Source organism: Momordica charantia (genome assembly GCF_013281855.1).
Source record: "Momordica charantia cultivar OHB3-1 chromosome 5 unlocalized genomic scaffold, Mcharantia_2.0 BLBB01000005.1, whole genome shotgun sequence".
Classification (NCBI taxonomy): domain Eukaryota; kingdom Viridiplantae; phylum Streptophyta; class Magnoliopsida; order Cucurbitales; family Cucurbitaceae; genus Momordica; species Momordica charantia.
Window position 1 is genome coordinate 18855145 of NW_028275163.1, and position 21512 is coordinate 18876656.

General features: G+C 35.1%; 1 protein-coding gene and 3 pseudogenes across 3 annotated transcripts; 1 reads left to right on the forward strand and 3 right to left on the reverse strand.

The window, feature by feature from the left end:
• Nucleotides 1-3405: 3405 nt before the first annotated feature.
• Nucleotides 3406-4119, reverse strand: LOC111016619 (uncharacterized). Its single transcript, XM_022292069.1, has one exon. It carries the CDS (start codon nt 4117-4119, stop codon nt 3406-3408), a length of 714 nt encoding a protein of 237 aa, XP_022147761.1.
• A 4492-nt stretch (nt 4120-8611) lies between these two features.
• LOC111016645 (uncharacterized) lies at nt 8612-10988 on the reverse strand (annotated as a pseudogene). Its single transcript, XR_015791002.1, has 3 exons — nt 10620-10988; nt 9642-10261; nt 8612-9150 (listed from the first exon to the last, which is right to left on the reverse strand). The product of XR_015791002.1 is annotated as an uncharacterized LOC111016645 (transcript).
• A 694-nt stretch (nt 10989-11682) lies between these two features.
• LOC148211497 (ubiquitin-like-specific protease ESD4) lies at nt 11683-15432 on the forward strand (annotated as a pseudogene). Its single transcript, XR_015790687.1, has 3 exons — nt 11683-13466; nt 13542-13866; nt 14847-15432. The product of XR_015790687.1 is annotated as a ubiquitin-like-specific protease ESD4 (transcript).
• An 875-nt stretch (nt 15433-16307) lies between these two features.
• LOC148211498 (uncharacterized) lies at nt 16308-18773 on the reverse strand (annotated as a pseudogene).
• Nucleotides 18774-21512: the final 2739 nt, after the last annotated feature.

A 21512-nucleotide genomic window follows, 5' to 3' on the forward strand; every position in this document is an offset into this window, starting at 1 on the left:
ATTTTTATGGTAGTATCTTGGATTTTAGTAAAGCATCTACTTGTTCCATAATTGCTCTCTGTAACCTAATAGTAGCGAGTCATCGATTTCCAACTCAACAATCACTCACAAGTCATTTTCCCTTCACCAACCTCTCATTCATTCTGCTTTGATATGTACAACAACAACTTAGGTGAAAATTCATTTTCTGCTTATGACATCTAGAATTGAGTTTTAAGTCTCTACGTAACAATCTCCATCATCGAGTCGTTGTTTTATGCTTCTTCATTAATATTTATGGGGAAGATATCATTCGATTTAATTTTTTAACGACTGATTTAATTTAAATTTTGAATGCTTAATTAGTTAAACTAATTTACTTTAAGATTTTTGTTGATGCAGAAATTTGGCCTTCTGAGATTTTGCCAAATTCGCACCAATCTTTTAGAATAAAGGGATCGACGAGACCTGCAAAACATAATAACACTAAGACCGGTGTGACTCTTGCCACACAGGCTCCGATGCTTAAGTTAGGATCGAAGTAGTTGAGTATAAAGTGTAGAATATTGTGAGCATACCTTTTGGGGTTTAACTTACTCTTCTATTTATAGAGGTCGAATCCTAATCCCTTCAGGATTTACATCAGTTGAATCTTATTCCATTTAGAATTTACATAAGTTGAATCTTAATGCACTAAGGAGATCTAGACGGTGTGGGCCTCATGCTGCATTTAGGGCCGAGACCAAGTCAACTTAGATCGGGCTGTGCGAGGGTCGGGGAGAATCGATGAAGTTCTCGGCGCTGAGAAAGTCTCGACGCCAAGGTCTGGTCAGCTATGGCCGGCTTGGGCTATTGGGCCCCAACCTACTTACCTTGCTTCGGGTCAGCTCCTTATTTGGCTGTTTAGTCCGATCTCTATTTTCTTCCTATAACAATAGCCCTCACTCTCAAAATAGAAGGCAGAAAACATATTAGGGCTTCTATATTGAGAGTATCGATGTCAGACATTGTCTTAATAGGCTGACTGTCCTAGCCCCCATTCTCTTTTGTTGTAGTTAGCTATCATCAAGTCTCTTAGGCACTGTTATACGGTTAGTTTTTACCGTTAGATTTTGTCCTTTGGGATTTAACTTTTCAGCAGGGCCAATGGTACTTCTTTGGGTTTCTAACCTATTTGGTTTTTTACCCCAAAATTTGCCGGTTCTATACCCCAGGATTCACTCTAGGGTTTCTAACCTATTTGGCTTTTGCCAATGGTTTTATACCCTGAGTCTAGTCGGCCTTGGGTTTTTAACCTTTGGCTTTTGCCGGTTTTTACCCTAAGTTAATCAACACCCCTAGATTTTTAACCTATTTTGGCTTTTACCAAATGGTTTTCTACCCCTGAGTTTCATTGATTGGTTAGATGTTGGTACGGTTTAGAACTCTTTATGTAAGTGTACACAACCGTTGTAGCAAGTGATAAAAAGATCGTATCCACAGGGATTGATAACTAAGCACTTCAACAATTACTTAAGAAAATAAACAAATTAACAAAATATGTTTTGAACAAGAAAAACTAAAGGAACTCAAACAAAATAGTGCATAGATGATTTGCTGAGTAAAAACAAGTAAAAACCAAGCAGAACCAAACTAATTAAAGGAAAGTGTGCAAATAAGAGATTAAATACTAACGTTTAAAAGAGTAAGGGGGAAGGGTTTATGTGACTTTTTATGGGCCTACGCAAACAATGCTACAGTACTGACGATGTAATATACTGGCCAAACAGACACGGAATCTTCTCAGATTTTCCTGATTTTCTGCTATTCATGTTTTTAGACAAACCTGATAGCATATATACTCAGTTTATAACCTTGCTAGGTGAGCCTTATTCCTAAGTACCCACACTCTAACTAAAGTAGAATCTAGCACGAGTTGAAGTCAAACACTTCCTATTACAATTTTCCAAGAGTTAATAAGAAGATATTCCAATATATTGGCCAAACACATTGAAAATAAACGTTAAGAACAACTTCAACTCAGTATATATATATATCATCATCAAGTCAAAGCAAAGTTTACAGCTCAAGAACAAGTTCACAACATCTTCTCCCTTACAAATATACTTAGCTACGCAATGTCGTACAAGAAAAGGGAAGAATAAAAATACAAAACCCTTGTACTAAAGAGTACAAAAGAAGAAGAAAAGGAGGAAAAACAACCGCCCTGCACTCCCTTTGTTGTTTTCGTCGTGTTCCTCTCCAAGTGTCTTCCCTCTTCTCTTGTCTTGTTATCTCTCGGGTTTGATGAAGAATTAGAATATGAATGGGGGCAACCTTAAAATGAAAGCATTTATACCCCTTCTAAATTTTAGGGTAACCAAAATGGATAAAACGGGGCCCAGCCCAATTTAATGGTTAATCTATGTTTTACTGCAGTAAATTTTCGAGTAAAAATCTGTCACTGTCAGCTCTGTTTTTTCTTCATTTTTGATTCCGATGCTGCAGCATCAATAATGTTGCATCAAAACATTCAAAATTAGGTCATTCTTCGTAACTCTCAATATCATTTGCAAATACAGGGATGCTAGTGAATTTGAAACATTATTTGCACAATCAGTGTAGATTGGGTGTTGGTGATGCTATCCTTAGCTAATTTATATGAAATAGTTGCACAAATAACTCTCTTTTGGAGAGTTATCATTAGACTTGCCTGCTTTTGTTTTAACCTTACTGGACCTGTACACGTGCCTTTCAGCACCAATCTGGTTTCACTGACTGACTTCTAGCTTATCGGCCTGCTTCTGGATTTGTCCCAGTTTGAGTCCTTGATCGGCTGTTGATTTACTTACTCATGCCCGGGATTTATATTTAGAATAAAAATAAGTGCTCAAGTAAAAGTCAATCAATAAAAAGTACCTATGATTTTATTGAAAAGGAAACAAATAAATAAAACCTACCTTATTTCAACGCAATATGCAATCATCATACAGGGAAAAAGTAAAAATAATCTATCCTATCAAACATGCAATGATATGGTCCTATCTAAGGTAAAAAGCGAAATATAAAAAATTTAATATGATCCTGAAGCGTGAGTCTCATCAGTTTCCTTAGTTGCATCTCAGTGAAGTATAGTAACACTCTCGTGATACTCGTTGCATTCCTTTGACTTCACCTATTCCTGCTTGATTCCCCTCCCGTAGGTCCTCCTAATATCGTTTTTATCTCTTTGATGGGTGACTTGTCGTCTCGATCTCTGTCTAGAGTTGTCCTGGATTCTTCCACGTACTCTTTGAGGTAACCTCTTCGAATGAGGTCCTCTATTTCTTCTTTGAGGTCGAAACAATCCTGTGTCGTGTGACAATGATCTCTATAGAACAAACAATACCTTCCTTTGCTCCTTTTGTTGGAGGATGCTTTCATCATGTCAGACCATTTGAGTAGTGTCTAGTGTTTTATTTCCATCAAGACCTGCTCTAGTGGGACCGTTGTTGGAGTGTATTTTTCAAATTTCCGCTGAGGATCCCGTTGGACTAGTCGACCCTGTCCGCTATCTGATCTCTCCCACCTCAATCCGTGTCGCTTTTCTCCAGGCCTCTTTCTCTTTGTGTTATAATCTGCATATTTTCCTTTAGGGTCACGCTTCGAGTGAATTAATTCTCCGACACTCATGTACGTCTGGGCTCGGCTTCGAGCTTCTGAGAAAGTGCCTGAAGTTCTCTTCCCAAAAGAGAACACCAATTGCTCGTCCTTCACACCAGATATAAAGACAAGCAGTACCACTGCATCTGTCAGACCTTCCACTTGTAGCTTCTCTTTATTGAACCGAGCCACATAGTCTTTGAGGCTCTCTGTCGCTTTTTGCTTAATAGTTAGTAGGTATGCTACAGGCCTGCTTCTATTCCATCCTCCGGCGAATTGGGTGACAAATGCCCTTGCCAATTCCTTGAAGCTTGAGATCGATTTCCTTTTCAATTGCTGAAACCATATGCGTGTGGAACCAGTCAGAGTGAAAGAGAACACTCTGCATCTAATGGCTTCTGTTATGCCATAAATATCTGTCCATTCATGGTACACATCGAGGTGATCGATGGGATCTGTCGAACCGTCGTACTTTTTGATAGCGGGTAGCTTGAACTTCGGAGGAACTTTTTCTTTCATTATTTTCTCCTTAAAGGAAGAGTCTGCTTGGTCTATCAGTTCCTCAAGATCAAACTTCTTATCTTTGTGTCATCCTGACTGTATTTCTAATAGCTTGGTTCGACCGGGTGGTCTTCTTTTGTCAACAGTAGTATGCCCGAGGCCGACTCGGTCAACTGGATAGCTTTTGCTTTCGTTGGGCACGACAGACTTCTGTTGTTGTACAGCTGCTTACTGACCTAACCGGCCAAAGATGCTGGTTCAAGATCCATTGTTTCCTCTTATCTTCACTTTTCTCCGTGCATGGTTGGTTGACTCCCCAACTCCTTCAATCATTAGAGCTTTACCCTTCCGTGGATCGCGAACAAGTAGTGACTGTTCCACTTCATGTTGCTCGAGTTTTTGTAGAAGCAGGGATATGTTTCGGTGCATTCTCTCGACCTTCTCCTCTAGGACGACCAACTTATCGCCCTATTGATCCAAACTTTGATCGGTTTATTTTTCTGTTCGAGAATTGGTCGGTCGGTCTCTCCTTCGGCTGTCTCAGGCAGAGGTGTACCCGTATTAACTTTTCTCCTATGGTGGCACTCTTCATCAGAATGTTGTGAACTCCTTCCCAAACCATGTCGATAAGTCTGCAATCTCTAGTCGTCCCCACAGACGACATCAATTGAGATTCTCCAAATTGTTGATGCAGAAATTTGGCCTTCTAGGATTCTTCAAATTCGCACCAATCTTCTAGAATAATGGGATCAACGAAATCTGCAAAATAAAATAGCACTTAGACTGGTGTGACTTTTATCACACAGACTCCGATGCTTAAGTTAGGATCAGAGTAGTTGGGTATAAAGTGTAGGCATTGTGAGAATACCTTTAAGGTTTAGCTTACTCTCCAATTTATAGAGGTCGAGTCCTAATCCCTTCAGGATTTACATCAGTTGAATCATATTCATTTTAAGATTTATATAAGTTGCATCCTAATGCACTCAGGAGATCTAGACGGAGTGGGCCTCTCATGCTGCATTTAGGGCCGAGACCAAGTCAACTCGGATCGGGCTGTGCGAGGGTCAGGGAGAATTGATGAAGTTTTCGACCATTGGGCTGAGGATATTTTAATGGTTGGCTATGCTACCAATTAGCATGGTCTGTCTCGATTTGCTAGGACTTTTTTTTTTTAAAATTTAATCAGACGTGGCTCAATGTTTGGAGGCGAGACGACCAACTATTTTCCATGTATTATTCTTAAAAATAGTTTGGTGGAGAGCATATGTTTGGAAATAGTTTAAAGAAAAACAATATTAATAAAAATCCATTTTTTTCTTCAGATTCACTGATCGATTAGAACGCCGGTCGGTTTCAGTTTCAATTGATGTTCTTCTTTTTTTTTTTTTTTTTTTTTTACCTTTTTTCGAAACACAAGAAATATGACCATGAAAGGAAATTCTAAAACGTTGGGTGAGAGCGAAGAAAGCAAGCAACATACCTGAAAACATAAATAGAGAATCAAAAAAATTTGTTTTTACAAGAGAAAAGTATTCCCTTTCATTTTTCATTGTTTCTAAATGAATACAAGGAGCCTTATATATGTGCGGCTACTACTAGTATAACACAAACTACCTCAAAATAGTTAGAACAAACTCAACAAGAATACTACTAGTATAACAAAAACTAAATAATTTACCTAAAATGAGTTACAACAAACTCAACAAGAATAAACAAAAATACAACCAATGGAAGTGGGATCTCGAACATTTAGCTTGAACTTGAGGCGATTAAAATTGATAGCTAATAGAGGTTTAGTAAGAATATAAGCAATCTGATCTGTAGTCGGAAGATGATAGACCAATAACTTCTTGTTGAGGACAAGATCACGAACAAAATATATATCAAGCTCCATATGTTTAGTCTTAGAATGGAGGACCGGATTAGCACTAAGATGAACCGCACTCAAATTATCACACCATAAAATAGGTGGCTGAGGAAGAGCAATATGTAAATCAGAAAACAGTGAAGAAAGCCAAATAAGCTCAGTATCAGCGGTCGCTAAACAGCAATACACGGCTTCTGTACTGGACACAAGTGATGAGATTACCACCAAAAAAGACACAAAAACCCGAGGTAGATTTCCGATCATCCGGGTCAGACGCCCAATCCGCGTCAGCATACCCATAAAGAGAAATAATACGTGGTTTAGATAGGAGAAGCTATGATCAATAATACCTTTAAGATACCGTAATATATGTTTAACCAACTGCCAATGAACCAAGGTTGGAGCATGCATGAATTGACAAACCTTATTCACACTAAAAGAAATTTCTGGCCGAGTGAGAGTGGCATACTGCAAAGCACCAACGATGCTCCTATATTTATGAACATCAGGAAATTTCTTACCATGTCGAGCAGAAACCCCATAACCACTAACCATAGGTGTAGTAATAGAATTAGCGGATGCCATTTGAGCTTTATGAAGAATATCTGATATATATTTAGACTGGGAGAGAAATAATCCACCATGAGGAGCATAAGAAACCTCAACCCCAAGAAAATAGCTCAAAGGACCAAGATCCTTGAGTGAAAACTGAGCATTAAGTTGGGAAATGAGTTGAGTAATCATACTGGAAGAACTCCCAGTTATCAACATATATCAACATATATCAACATATAACAACAACCATCAGTAGAATGACGGAAGAATAGTGAAGAATCTGCTCTAGAATTACAAAACCCAACGACTGAAGAAAAAGATTGAGACGTTCAAACCATGCACGAGGAGCCTGTTTTAGACCATAAAGAGCCTTCTGTAAACGACAAACCAAAGGGTGAGAGCCAGAAACTTGAAACCCAGGTGGTTGCTCCATATAAACGGTTTCAGCAAGGAAACCATGAAGAAAGGCGTTATTGATATCCACTTGTCGAATGGACCAACCATGAGCTAGAGCCAAAGTCAACAAAACTCAAACAGCGACTGGTTTGACAATAGGAGTAAATGTCTCAGAGTAATTAAGATCAGCGGATTGATGAAAACCCTTGGCTACCAAGGGAGCTTTATATCGAGAAATGGTTCCGTCAGAATTTATCTTGATTTTGAACACCCATTTACAACCGAAAATTTTCTTGTCAGACGGTTGAGGAACAACATCCCATGTGTGAGTACGAAGAAGAGCCTCATGTTCCTCTAACATTTCTTTACGCCAATGAGCATGCTTTAGTGCTTCCTTCACATTTGGAGGTTCAATATCATAATAGTCCAAAAGAAAGGCCTTAGGTTTAAAGATATCAGCCTTGCTTCTAGTTATCATTGAATGAGAATTTTGAACACAACCAGATGGAAGAGGAACAGAGGAAGAAGGATCTGAAATACCATCGGAGGAAGAAGAGCATGTGCCTGGACTAGTGGATGTCGAGGTATGAGCAGACCCACCAGTGGGTAAATTCCCATGCGGAGTTGATAGGGAGGTAGAGGCAAAATCATGAGAAACAACTGTCGGTGTTGATACAAACTATGCTGGTACCACATGTGCAAACATTGAAGTATGAGCATGCAAATGGGTATTAAAATGCACATCAGTAGACAAAAGTCCATTAGTAGAAGCAAAAATATCAGAGGGAGGTATAGCAGTGATAGGTGCAAGAGGGGCAAGTACAATAGGAGGACAAGGATTGGGTAAATGGGACAACGACGGAGACATAAAAGGTAAAGTTTGAACTATAGCACCTGCATTCTTGGAAGTGGACGGGGAGGTATGACCTTCAAAAGGAAACAAGGTTTCATAAAAAATAACATGGCGTGACACAAAAACTTTCCAGTGGAGGACAAACATTTATATCCCTTGTGTATGCTACTATAGCCAAGAAAGGTGCACTGTTGTGAATGAAAATCAAGTTTATGAGTGTTATAAGAGCACAAACAAGGAAAACAACTACACTAAAAAACTTTCAAGGAAGAATAATCGGGTTGTTGGCGAAAAAGCTTTTCCATAGGACTCATACCATCAAGAACTGTAGAGGGCAATCGGTTGATAAGATGAACAGCTGTGGAGAAAGCATCATCCCAGAAGGGGAGAGGCATAGAGGCTTGAGAGAGTAAAGTAAGACCGGTATCCACAATGTGGCGATGTTTTCGCTGAACAACACCATTTTGTTGAGAGGTATAATGCCTTGAGATTGAAGATAGGGTGTAAACGTTAAATTCACCACCACCATCGGACTGGAAGCAAAGTATGGACAGCCCAAGAAGTTTTTCAATCATGGTTTTAAAGGTAATAAAAGTGCGAAAAGCATCAGACTTAGATTGAAGAAAATAAATCCAATTATAACGGGAGAACATATCAACAAAGCTAATGTAATAACGAAAACCATTACGAGAGGATTTATAAGCAAGACTCCATAAATCATCAACAATTAATTGTAATGGTGCAGTATAAGTTGTAAGTGAAGGACTAAAAGGAAAAGCATGAGATTTTCCCACAGCACAAGCATTGTAGAATTTTAAACTTAAATTAGATGGCAAAGATGGTTTATAAAGTCTCAAAATTTTATTAACAACGAGGAAGGCAGGATGTCCAAGTCTCCTATGCCACAAATCATAGGAGCAACAGAAGAATTAGAAGGAACAAGAGAACTAGTAGTTGTTAAAGCTTGAGAAGGACTGCGAGCACAAGACAAATCGGAGGAGGTGGAAAGATTGAACCTGTACAACCCGTCATGTAGAGTTCCTTGAAGAAGCACCTTGCCAGTGATTGAATCCTTCACATAACAACAAAGAGGGTGAAATTCAAAAAAGATAAGAGTTATCTCTAGCAAATTGACTCACACTAATCAAGTTTTTGGTTATTTGAGGAACATGAAGGAGATTGTTTAAGTGAAGAACATGATTTGAGGGTGTGATAAACGAAGAGTGACCAGAATGAGAGATTGGCAAACCTGCACCATTACCGACTTGAACCTGGTTAGCTCCATGATATTCTGTGCCTACAGACAGATTATTGAAGTTGTTTGTAAGATGGTTGGTTGCACCAGAATCCGGGTACCAATTACTGTCTCGATTGATATATGGGGCAGTGAGTAAAGCAGACATTTGAGGATGTCCATGACTGAAGGTGGAAGCCGGAGGTGTTGAACTGAAGAAGTTAGCACCATTGTTGGGACCTTGAAAGCGTGGATCAAACCGAGGGTAACATTTTAGAGGTTGTGACCAAACTTGCCACAAAGTTGGCACTGTATTTTTCTATTGTTCCAGAACTTTCCTCCACGACCATTGCGACCCTCAATTATTAGTGCCTGAACTAGATTGATATGCATGTGGATGGTGCTGAATTTCATTTTCTTTTCCAGAGTGGATAGTATGTATAGCAACATGTGCTGAAGGGGAAGAACCATCAGAGTTCACCAATTGTAACTTGCTCTCATTCCTATTTTCTTGTGTAAGAAGTAGAGCCATCACTTCTTGAACAGATTGTGGACCAGACTTAGCTGAAATTACCGAAACCATAGCCTCAAATTCAGATCCAAGACCAGACAAAATATACACAATGTGATCTTCACAGGAGAAACTTGTTTGCCGACTGAAGCAAGAGCATCAACACACTTTTTAATTTGAAAAAAATGTTCCTTTAGAGAAGAACCACCCTTTTTTAAATTATGCAATTTTGACTTAATTCTCATTACCCAAGCAAGATTGTGAGAGGTGTAAATTTGAAGCAAACAACTCCATATATCTCTTGTTGATTGGCAATGTAACATATGTTCTAAAATGTCCTCAATCATGGATCCAAGCAACCACGAGAAAATCAACTTATCCTGTTTCTTCTATTTGATAAAATAAGGATTAGGCTTTGCTGTAATTGAAGAATCATTACTAACCTCGAGAAATTGAGAAGGAGGTTTAGGCGAGTTATCAATGTGTGATTCAAGACCATAACCTTCGAGTGCCGTTAGGACTTGAAATTTCCAATGGAGGAAATTATCATCATTCAAGTTCACTGTATAAATTTTGTTTTCTAGATTAATAGCCTGATTCGTTTGACTTCCAACATTCTCAGATAAATCCATCGTGATTATGAACCAAAACAAAAATCAAGACTAAAGAAGAGAAGAGAAGATAATCTCCTTAGATTTAGGGAAATTTGTAAAGATCGAAGTCTTGCGACGAAGCTCTGATACCCTGAAAACATAAATGGAGAATCAGAAAAATTTGTTTTTACAAGAGAAAAGTATTCCCTTTCATTTTTCTTTCTTTCTAAATGAATACAAAGGAGCATTATATATGTGCGGCTACTACTAGTATAACAAAAACTACCTAAAAATAGTTACAACAAACCCAACAAGAATACTACTAGTATAACAAAAACTCAATAATTTACCTCAAATGAGTTACAACAAACTCAACAAGAATAAACAACAAAACAACCATATAGATGGGGAGTATATTAATGAGCTATCTAAACAATACCAAGAACTAAGAAGAAATGATTGAGAAATCTCAGATTGAGAGGGAGATAGACCAATAAGATAAAGCATACCTAAGGGGCTGAAAAAGAAGAGATCTCATATTTGAGAGAGAGACATGCATGAAGAAGAATGTGAGAGAAGGGCATACGTAGGGGAAAGTAAAAAACGGAGACAAAGGTGTTGTGTTAAAATACGGAGGAAGGAGGGTCGACATTGAGAGCCAAAGAGAGGGGTGGGTGTCATCACCGAGGTTGAGAGTCCGAGCGTGAAAGAGAGGTGGGTACGTTGAGGGTTGAAGTGAGGGAGGAGGGGTGGGTGTGTGCGGCGCAAAACAAAAAGAGACCCTAATATTATAGGGAATAATTTTAAGTTTCCGTGACGCATAAATTCGTCGTCGTAGCTACAGATTTCATCTGCAAAATGGTTACTCGACGAAAAAATTTACTCACAACAATTGTCGGCAAATTCCCATCGGGTAGGTCTTTACTGCGAAATTGTTTTTGTCACAGAATACATCTATTCCGAAGAAAATTGAGGCGTCACAAAGGATATCTATGGTGACGAAACGTACATTTCTCCCAAAAATAAATATTTGTTGAATAAAATTATTTTTGTTAAAAATGAAAGAATCACAATTTTTCATGAACTGAAGTGTCTTTTGTAAAGGTTATGTCCTTTTATCAAAAGACATAACCTTACATAAAAAGATATAAATACGTGGTTATTCTCAGTTTTGATATACAGAAAAATCATCCCTCAAAATTCTATCTTTTCCTCTGTATGAGTACTTAAATACTGTGAGTAGGAAACAACGTTACGTTGAGTTTGGATTTTTAATTTTATGTTTCCTTAAGTTTTCTATGCATATTTCTCCAACATTTTGCATCCACATGAGTTTTCATTAGTTTCATATTTTTTTTGCGCTCCTAAAAGTTATTTTTTTATTTATCCATTTGTTTTAGCTTTATGTTTTATGATATTTTATTAGGGGAATTGCTAAAAGTAGGACAACTCTAATAGGGTTAAAGAGATTGAGGATGATCTTTTCATTTGAAGAATTGTAGGATTTTTTAAAGGTGAAAAGTCGTAAATACCCCTCTTCTCATTTCCCCCAATTTTCCCCACATGAAACCCTCGATTTTGAAACTCCCTCTCACACAAAAAAGAACCCTCTCTCACACACCAATCTTCCATTTCTTCCGGCGACCAAGCTTCCATTTTTTCCGAGGATTGAGGCGACGACGACGAACTCCAATAAGTTTGCTTCCATTTTTTCCGACGACCAAACTTCCATTTCTTCCGGCGACCAAGCTTTCTCTTTCTTGGTTCTTCGTTTTAATTTTTTCATTCTTCTAAGCATTCTTATCTTCTTAAATTTTATTTTATTCTTCGTAGCTTGAATTTTTTGGTTGATTGTTTGATTTTGGTATTGGAAGATATTACAATATATTGCAAGAAAAAAAATTAAATGTAAAATAGTCATCTCTCCTGTATATTCTTGTTTTACTTTTACCAATTTGTTTTATTGTATTTTATGTTCTTGCTTGAATTTTGACATTGCAATATGTTGCAAGGAAAAAAAAAAACAGAAGGTAAAATGGTCATATTTGTTGGGTATTCTCTTGTTTTCCAATTTGCTTTATTGGAAGATATTTAGAAAATATTTATAATATTGAATCAATTGACACTTGTATTTTATCTTCTTCCTTGAATTTTGGTATTGCAATATATTGCAACAAACAAAAACAAAATGTAAAATGATCATCTCTCTTGAGTATTCTATTGTTTTCCTTTTACCAATTTGCTTTGTTTGAAGCTATTTATAAAAGATTGATGGTATTGAGTTATTAGAACTTTGTATTTTTATAGTTTCTTGCTTGGATTTTGGCATTGCAATATATTGCAAGAAACAAAAACAAAATGTAAAATGGTCATCTCTCTTAGGTTAATATTCTTAATTATGACATGGTGAATGATGATGTTTTTGGTGTTAAAAGTTCTGTACTCAATATGTTATCGTCATCAATCCCTTCGTATATAATAAAGCCGTCAGATCATTTTCGATCTCAAGTAAGTTGTCTATCTCACTTCGCGATGACAATCAAGAATATTAAGGATAAGTTGAGTCATACTCAACTTGAGATGTTCAGAAGAACACGTTTTGGATCATTTCTGGATGTAGATATAATATTTAATGGGCAGTTGATCCATTATTTGTTATTGAGGGAGGTGAAGCAGAAGAATAATGATTGTATTAGCTTTATGGTTGGAGGAGTGGTGTGTACCTTTTCAAGGAAGGAGTTAGATATGGTAACTGGGTTATGGCGTCGTGGAAGTTGTTCAACTGGGACCAAATTAAGTCATAGACTCCGAAAGACATATTTTAATGATAAAGGGTCTATCACAGCAAATGAGATAGAAAATAAGTTTTTGAATTTCGAGGGTGATGATGAGGATAGGGTGAAGCTGGCACTGATATATCTCAAAGAGTTGGCTTTGTTTGGGAAGGATAAGAAAACAAAAATTGACACTAAATCGCTTTCAATTGTAGATAATTGGTCTACATTTGATAGTTATGACTGGGGCTCAATAATATACGAATGCACGTTGAATGAGCTAAAGAAAGCATTGAGAAATGCTTGAACATCTAATCGAGAAAAATATTGTATAAGCGGTTTCCACTAACACTATAGGTATTTTAATTATTTTACCTAATTTTATGTATATAATAAACTTTCATACTTAAATCATGTTTGTGTCATGTGTTGTAGGTATGGGCATATGAGTCTATATCGCCCATGAGTGGTTATGTTGCAAAGAAATTGGATGAGAATGTTATCCCTCGCATGCTTCATTCGTCGTGTTCACAATCGCCCTTAGCTAATTTATTAGAGAGTGAAGTGTTCGATATAAAGAAGGTATGCAACAATTATAACATAAGGGTTTACTGTAATAACTATGTTATATTACCTAACTATTTTATGATCTTTTAGATGGAAGTTAGAGAATTCCTCGAGCTGACGAATGATGAAAAGTTGTCCATTCATGCAATTAGAGGTCAACCACCTTCCAAACCATGTCTCCCAAGTCCCAATGTTACATCTCATCATACACTAATCTTCAAAAGAACAAGATGCGACACCCCATGAAGACTCAAATAACATTCCATATGTGAAAGATGACTTGAAGGCCCATGTTTTGGGGATGGAGAAAGACCTACTTGAAGTGAAATTTACATTAGGAAGCGTATTGGAAAATCAATGTGAGATGAAACATATGTTAGCAAGCATCTTAGAAAGTCTTAAACGAGAAGAACAGGTACGCAGTCCTAATTCATTTAGAGATAAGACTGTTATTAATGTTTACTTACTACTTATAGCCATGATATAGGTCGATGATAAAACATGTGTATAACTTAAAACTTCTGATGATAAGGGTTTGTTTAAGGATGTCTCTGATTCTTCTACACCTAGTTGGTTGAGGATGCTTGTAGAAGATGATGATAAGGTTAACAATGAGGTGCAACAATCTTCTATTGAGAAACATGATAAGGTTAGGAGTGAGGTGCAACAACCTTCTATTGAGAATCATGATAAGATTAAGAGCAAGGTGCCACAATCTTATATTGCAGATCATGATAAGGTTAGGAACGAGGAGGAAAAATGTGCACAACTTTTTGTTCAGTATCATGGAGATTCAGATGCGACTGAGATCGTACCCTTTATCGTTGTACGATCTAACATTCGTCGTGCACGTAAGAGGCGTGCTAGTACTTGGACCTTAGATCCATTTACAACTTTCAAGAAGAAGATAGATACTAACAAAATAGACCAAAGTTTGAAAGAAACTCAAATTTCATACAATTCAATGCATAAAATAGTACCAAGCGAGTTAGAACGGCTTAGGGGATGGATAAATGACAAAAGTACAGATGATCATTTGTGTGACACCATCACTGGAAAGAAACCAAAGAGTTTTTTTAAAGAATTGTTTAAGGCTCGAGAGTGGTTGTCTGATGAGGTAAAATAAAATTTTAACTTTCAAGTATTTTTTTCGGTATATTCGTTATTCATTTTTTATTATGGTTTTTTTTTATACAACATATAGTTCTACTTTCTTATTCCTTCGTTTAAAGCTAAAATCCGTGGAAAATTTGTGTTCACAAAACTTTACAACAGTGGATACCGTTTTCTTGGTAAGTACACATCCATATTACATTTATTTGAATTTGTACATAATCACAAACATTTTTTAATACGGTAAGTGCAAATCTATATTACATGTTTTTTAATTTGCAGCGTTATCTCGGAGTAACGTGGAAACGATATCAACAGTGTTGTCAAGATAAACTTACATTCAATTGGTAAGCTGAGTACAAATTGATCAATTATGTTATTGGATCTAATGACGACTTCAAGGATGCTTGGGCTGATGTCGACTATGTATATGCACCATTCAACGTGAAGAACAACCATTGGGTGTTAATATGTTTTGACTTGCTTGGTTGTCAGATAAAGGTATGAGATTCCCTCCCAAACTATTCTACAATAGAAGAGATGGCATTGTTTCTAGAGCCGGTGCGAACATTAGTGCCATTGATTCTGCACCATATTGGATTCTTTGATAGACGAGGTGGGTCACCTAAACATGTGCAGCCTTGGCCAGTTGTAATTGTAGATTCAACACCAGCTCAACGTAATGGTAGTGACTGCGGTGTATTTACGATTAAGTTTTTCGAATACATTGTAATTGGTACTCATTTTGGAACTCTAAATCACGAGAACATGAATTATTTTAGAAAACAACTAGCCTTCCAATTATGGACGAATACTCCTATGTATTAATGCTATTTGATGTAAATATATATGCAAGAAATATTTGATATTTTATAGATGTTTTTTATTTTTCTCTACTATTGTTTTTCTCTAACTCATTTGCTTTATTTGAAACCATTTTGAACTCAAGGATACTATTAAATGAGTTGGGTCTTGCATTTTTATGGGTTGTTTTTTGGTTTGCAAGAAATTGCAATTCATTGCAATATGTTGCAATACATTGCAATATATTGCAAGAAAAAAAAAACAGATTGTAAAAATGAGTACTACTTCTCTACTATTGTTTTTCTCTAACTCATTTGCTTCATTTGAAACCATTTTGAAATCGTTATTAAATGAGTTGGGTCTTGCATTTTCATGGGTTGTTTTTTGGTTTGCAACAAATTGCAATTCATTGCAATATGTTGCAATACATTGCAAATATATTGCAAGAAAAAAACACATTGTAAAAATGAGTACTACTTCTCTACTATTATTTTTCTAACTCATTTGTTTTGTTTGAAACCATTTTGAACTCAAGGATGCTATTAAATGAGTTGGGTCTTGCATTTTCATGGGTTGGTTTTTGGTTTGCAACAAATTGCAATCCATTGCAATATGTTGCAATACATTGCAATATATTGCAAGAAAAAGACAGATTGTAAAAATGAGTATTACTTCTCTACTATTGTTTTTCTCTAACTTATTTGCTTTGTTTGAAACCATTTTGCATTTTTGCTTTGCAATAAGTAAGTTGTAATACTTTGCAAAATGTTGCAATATATTGTTTCAAGAAAAGATCAACAAAATCTAAAATGTCCACAACTTGGCATTGCATTACAAATCTAACAACAATAACAACAACATTTGTGATAATCAATGGACATAGAATTGCATTACGAATTAAAAAGTGATCCAAAATTGAATTACAAACAAAAATTTAGTTTAATTCCATACACTTCATTTGTCCTTCTATGCAATGGGATTACGACACGTCAGTCTATTATGGCCTCTTCGGTCACATCTGCCACATCTATGCATTTTCGAGGTTTCACCTATAGATGTGATTCTCTTTTTTTGGCGCTGACCAACCCTTGCCATAAATTTTGGAGGTAAGACTTCTATTTCAACATAGTTTGATGGTGTCTTCCACTTTGAGACATTACCAACGGGAAAAATAGCCTCTGCATATGCAGCCAACAAACATTCATTAGTATAGTAACGATCACATAAACTATATATTTTTATATTCCGCTCCCTTGCTGCAGCAATTGCATGTGCACATGGTAGTTTGTCTAACTAAAAGACCTTACAACTGCATTCTCGAGTATTAAGGTCTACTATCTCCTCTTTGTCAATGTCTGCCACTTGAAATTGATAACAATGAATCAGATGTACCTTCATTGTTACAGATTCATCTTGGTTTTTTTGAAAAATTTCTTCTGCCCATTTCGTCAACGTGGATGTTACTTTTGAGGTTGCATCACGATGTTCCCAAAACCACCTTTGTAACAAAGCTCTCACATGTTCAAGTAATGAAGTAACAGGTAATTCTCTAGCTTCCTTTAGTAGAGCATTCATGGACTCTGCTATATTTGTAGTCATATTGTACCATCTTCTGGGGCAATGCGTACGTGCCCAACGTGAAAGTCCAACTTATTCCAAATATGTACCCACGCCATTATCAAATGCTGTGATACTCGACCAAAACTCCCTAAATTTTGACTCCCGATAGGCTTTAACAGCATTGACAAACAAATATTCAATTGTTTCATTCTTGAACTTAGCACTCAAATTCTACTTCAAATGGTGAATGCAAATACAATGAAATGCATTGGGAAACACGGAAGCAATAGACTCTGATATGCTACTATTTCGATCTGAAACAAAAACTAGGTCCTTAACCTCACCTATTGCTCCTTTTAGCTTTTCCAAAAACCATTTTATGGAATTTTCTGTCTATCTATCAACAATTACAAAAGCAATGAGATAAATTTGATTATTGCCGTCTAAGCAGGTGTCAATTATCAAAGTACCTCGATATTTGCACCTCAAATATGTTCCATCGATAACAATAATAGGTAGTATGCAATTCAAAAATCCTCGAATACATGGACCTAGCGCCATAAAATGATATTTGAAGTTTTTTCCATCTTCAAGTTCAACCTCATAAAATGTACCTGGATTGGCCAACTTCAGTGCTTTACCATATCGACGCAATAGATTATATGACTCTACAGGTGATCCCCTTACTCGCATATATTCAAATTCTCTCGCACGCCATGTTTTTTCATAACTCATATTGATCCCGTAGTCTTGTCTCATTTCTTCTATGATCTCTTTTGGCTTGTATTGGCGATCAATTCCACTATATTTAGATTTTATTAATTCTCCAACTATCTAAGCTTTAGCTTGTCTATGATCATGATTCAAAATATCAAGTGAAGATGAATGGAAGTTCACATACTTTGATATCTTGAATATTTCTGAACCATCCAATCTGACTGCTCGCATTCTCCACTTACAATTATTATCAATACATGCAACAAAAAATATCTGTTTCGTAGACTTCTTTACTCTGAATTCGAAAATTCCTTTCATTGCCATAATACTCAATTTCATAAACAACTCCCTCTTGTTAAAAAATAAATTTCCAACCTCAAATTCATGATCTGTAGATCTTCCTTCCAATGAAATAGTTTTTCCCATGTATGTCTTATGTCTTGTTGATTTAGATTCATAGTTGACTTTACGATCTACTTTAGGAACATAATCACATTTGGTCTCCATAAGAGCTTCCCAATCTACATTTTCATCTCTTTCTTGTGAGGTATTATATGATTCCCAATTGAAGTTCTTACCATCTCGATCATCAAAAGAATTCAATGGAAGGTTATCGTCACGTGAATCATAAGATTCCCATCTACTGGGCTCATTTCTCTCATCAACCCAGCCAACTGGAACTCTAATATCATCTAATGCATCCATTGGTATCGATACATTTGGATTTAAATCTTCAACTTGATTGCTCTCAGAAATAGATTTGTAACAAGGTTTTTCACCTTTATTATTCTCATTGATGCCTTCCGTCAAACCTCTACATCTAGGTTCAAATGAGATGTACAGAGGGACTTCAGCCACATCTTCGCCCATCAAATAAAACCTGAGATCACTGTCATTGTTGATTTCAAATGGAGGAGTTTGAGTCCGAGCTTTAATCTCATATATGCACTTGATTCTCATAACGAACTCTGCAGGATTAGCTGCGGTGATGAGGTATAATTTATCTAATAGATCTTTGTATGTTATTTCTTTACGTACAATGATTCCTTTCAAAAGGCCTCCTTCATACCATGTTTGTTTGTCATCCCATACTCCGCTATAACGAATGAAAACTCGAACATGTGTCATTTTTAAAACACCTTGCAATTTTTTTAATTCCTACAACAATATAGAGTCAAAATAGATAACAAAATAATGATAGAGGAACACATAAATGACTATTTAAATTCTTCTTTTTTTATCTAAGCAATACAAATAAACACAAGACCAATGATTTTAACATTCTGCAATAAACAATGAAAATACAAATTTTAATCTATTGAATAGCAGCAATACGTTCCAAATAAACCAGAAATATGCAAGGCAAATCACCATTTTTCATTATGTTTTTATTCCTACAATATATTGCAATATTTTGCAATGCCAAAAAACTCAAGCGATGAAGAAGAACGTTGGGTGTTGAAATCTTACTGGAGTTCGTCGTTTATCGGTTGCGTCTGCTGCAAGGAAGAGATTTCGTTGAAGGATTTCATTCAGTTGGGTGTTTCCTACTGTCACTGCCTCAATCGTCGAAATGTTCGCTCGTCGTCGTCACCGGAATCAAAAGGAGGTTAGTCGTCGGAATGGGAGAAGCTGAATAGTCGTTGGAGGAAGAATAAGGATTTTGTGCGTTGGAGGGTTTCTTTTTCGTGTATAATTTCACGTGAGAGAGAGAGGGTTTATACACTTAAAAAGGAAAAAAAGTTATAATGAGGATAGTTACGACTTTTTACTATTAAAAAGTCCTACAACTCTTTAAATGGAAAAATGATCCTTAATCTCTTTAACTCTATTAAAGTTATCCTAATTTTGGCAATTTCCCTATTTTATTATGGGATCTCAAAATAAATGTTTTTAGTTCCGTTTTCCGTAGAATTATATTATCAAAGTATATTTTATTTTTTATTTTTCTTTAAATGCCATAATCATGCAATGACAAAAAAAAAAAAAAGTTACTGCTTTCAAAATAAATAAGTTTCTGCTTTCAAATTTTTTTTTATCATACTCAAATTAGTTTCTGCTTTCAAATTTTTTTTTATCATACTCAAATTTATGGATTTTGAAACGATACAATTCATTTTTTTATTAAAAATGAAAAAATAAGAAACAGACTAGACCAGTTTTAATTAACTATAATTATAGCAACCACCGACTAACATAATCAATTAACAACCATTACTAATTTATGTGATTTGATTTTTTTTGGTTATATATATATTTTTGAGAATAATTTTTTTGGTTATATTCAGAAATATCTTTTTAATTATTATTTTTATAATAATTAACGTTGTTTATGGGCAAATTGATAGAGAATCAACTGACAAGCGTGACCCATTTCGTCAAAATGCATTGCATCTCTAACCTGTCATTTTCAGTTCCCTCTTTTATTATAATGATGGTTATTATATTATCAGGATTCAACAGGAAGGAAAAAAAACTTTTTCGTTTCTTATTTCTCCTTTTTTCTTTTTTCAATCAATAAAATTATAATCGTGTTTAGCAACTTTTTTTCCTTCTTCTCTGGTTATTTTTTTATTAAAAAAGAAACAGAAGCATATTTTATGGATTTCTTATCTGTTTTTCTCTAAAATTTTAATTTAAAAATTAAATGTTTTATATGAAAATAAAATTTCAAATTAAATATTAAAAATATTATATTATATTTATTTTTTTGATATTTATTATACATTAAAAAAATGATAAAGTAATACTTTTTTTTATCTATGTTTTGAAAAAAAAAGAAATAGGAACAAAGAAACTTCGTTTTATGTTGTTCCAAAATTTCTCCACAATTTTGGACATGTTTCTTAAGAATTGGAAAATAAACAGGAACAGTTACAAAATACATGTGTTTCTTAAAAATTGAAAATGAAAAACAAAGAAAGGATAATATTGTGGGACCGAGTCCTAAAGTACCAAGGAAGTTTTTTGTTTTGAAAGGTTGGTTACAAACTTACATACAGACGCTACAACCATATAAGCAAGACATGATATAATAGCAAATTAGTAGAGTAAATATGTACCAAAGCAAGCATAACTCAGCTGTAATTGACATATATCTCAAATCAATAGATTGTGAGTTCGAATGTTGTTTTATAGTAAATAAGAAAACAACTTTTGTTTTATAGTAAAGAAATTATATAAAAATAATAATTTTTTAAATATAAATAGTAAATTTAAATTACTTTAACTTTAAGGGAATAAGAAAAATAATTTTGATATATTTGAAGGATGTGGCCTGGACACTCAGAGATGTAAAAAAAAACCATTTTTTGAAATAAGATTTACCTAGTTTTTGAAATAATATAAATATAGCCATTTTTTGGGTTAGAAAATATAAATAGTAAATATAAATTATTAACTTTAGTGGAAGAAAAAAAAAAGATTATTTTAATATTTTAATATAAAAATAACAATTTGTTTTTGTTAAAAAGTACAAATAGTAAATAAGAAAACATTAAAGAAATTTTAGATTATTACGAGGTTTTCATCAACTATAAATTAAAGAGGGGTTGCCCTATATTTAAGTATTGTTAATTTAATATAAATATAGTTTTTATCACTAAACATGGATTTGCTTTTGCAATTAAGGCCGGTTTGGTCATGTTCTCGTTTCTTCTACATCATCTCTAAATTTTATTAAGATACCTAAGTTATCTAAATTTTATTAAGATACCTAAGCATGTTGTAACTAATTATATTTGTTGTTCCTCATTTTTTAGAAAAATATTCTCAAAATTGTATAAAATTTTGGAAACAATAAAAACGAGTTTCTTATTTCTAATTTTGGTTTCCAATTGAATTCATAGGAATTGAGGCCATACAATT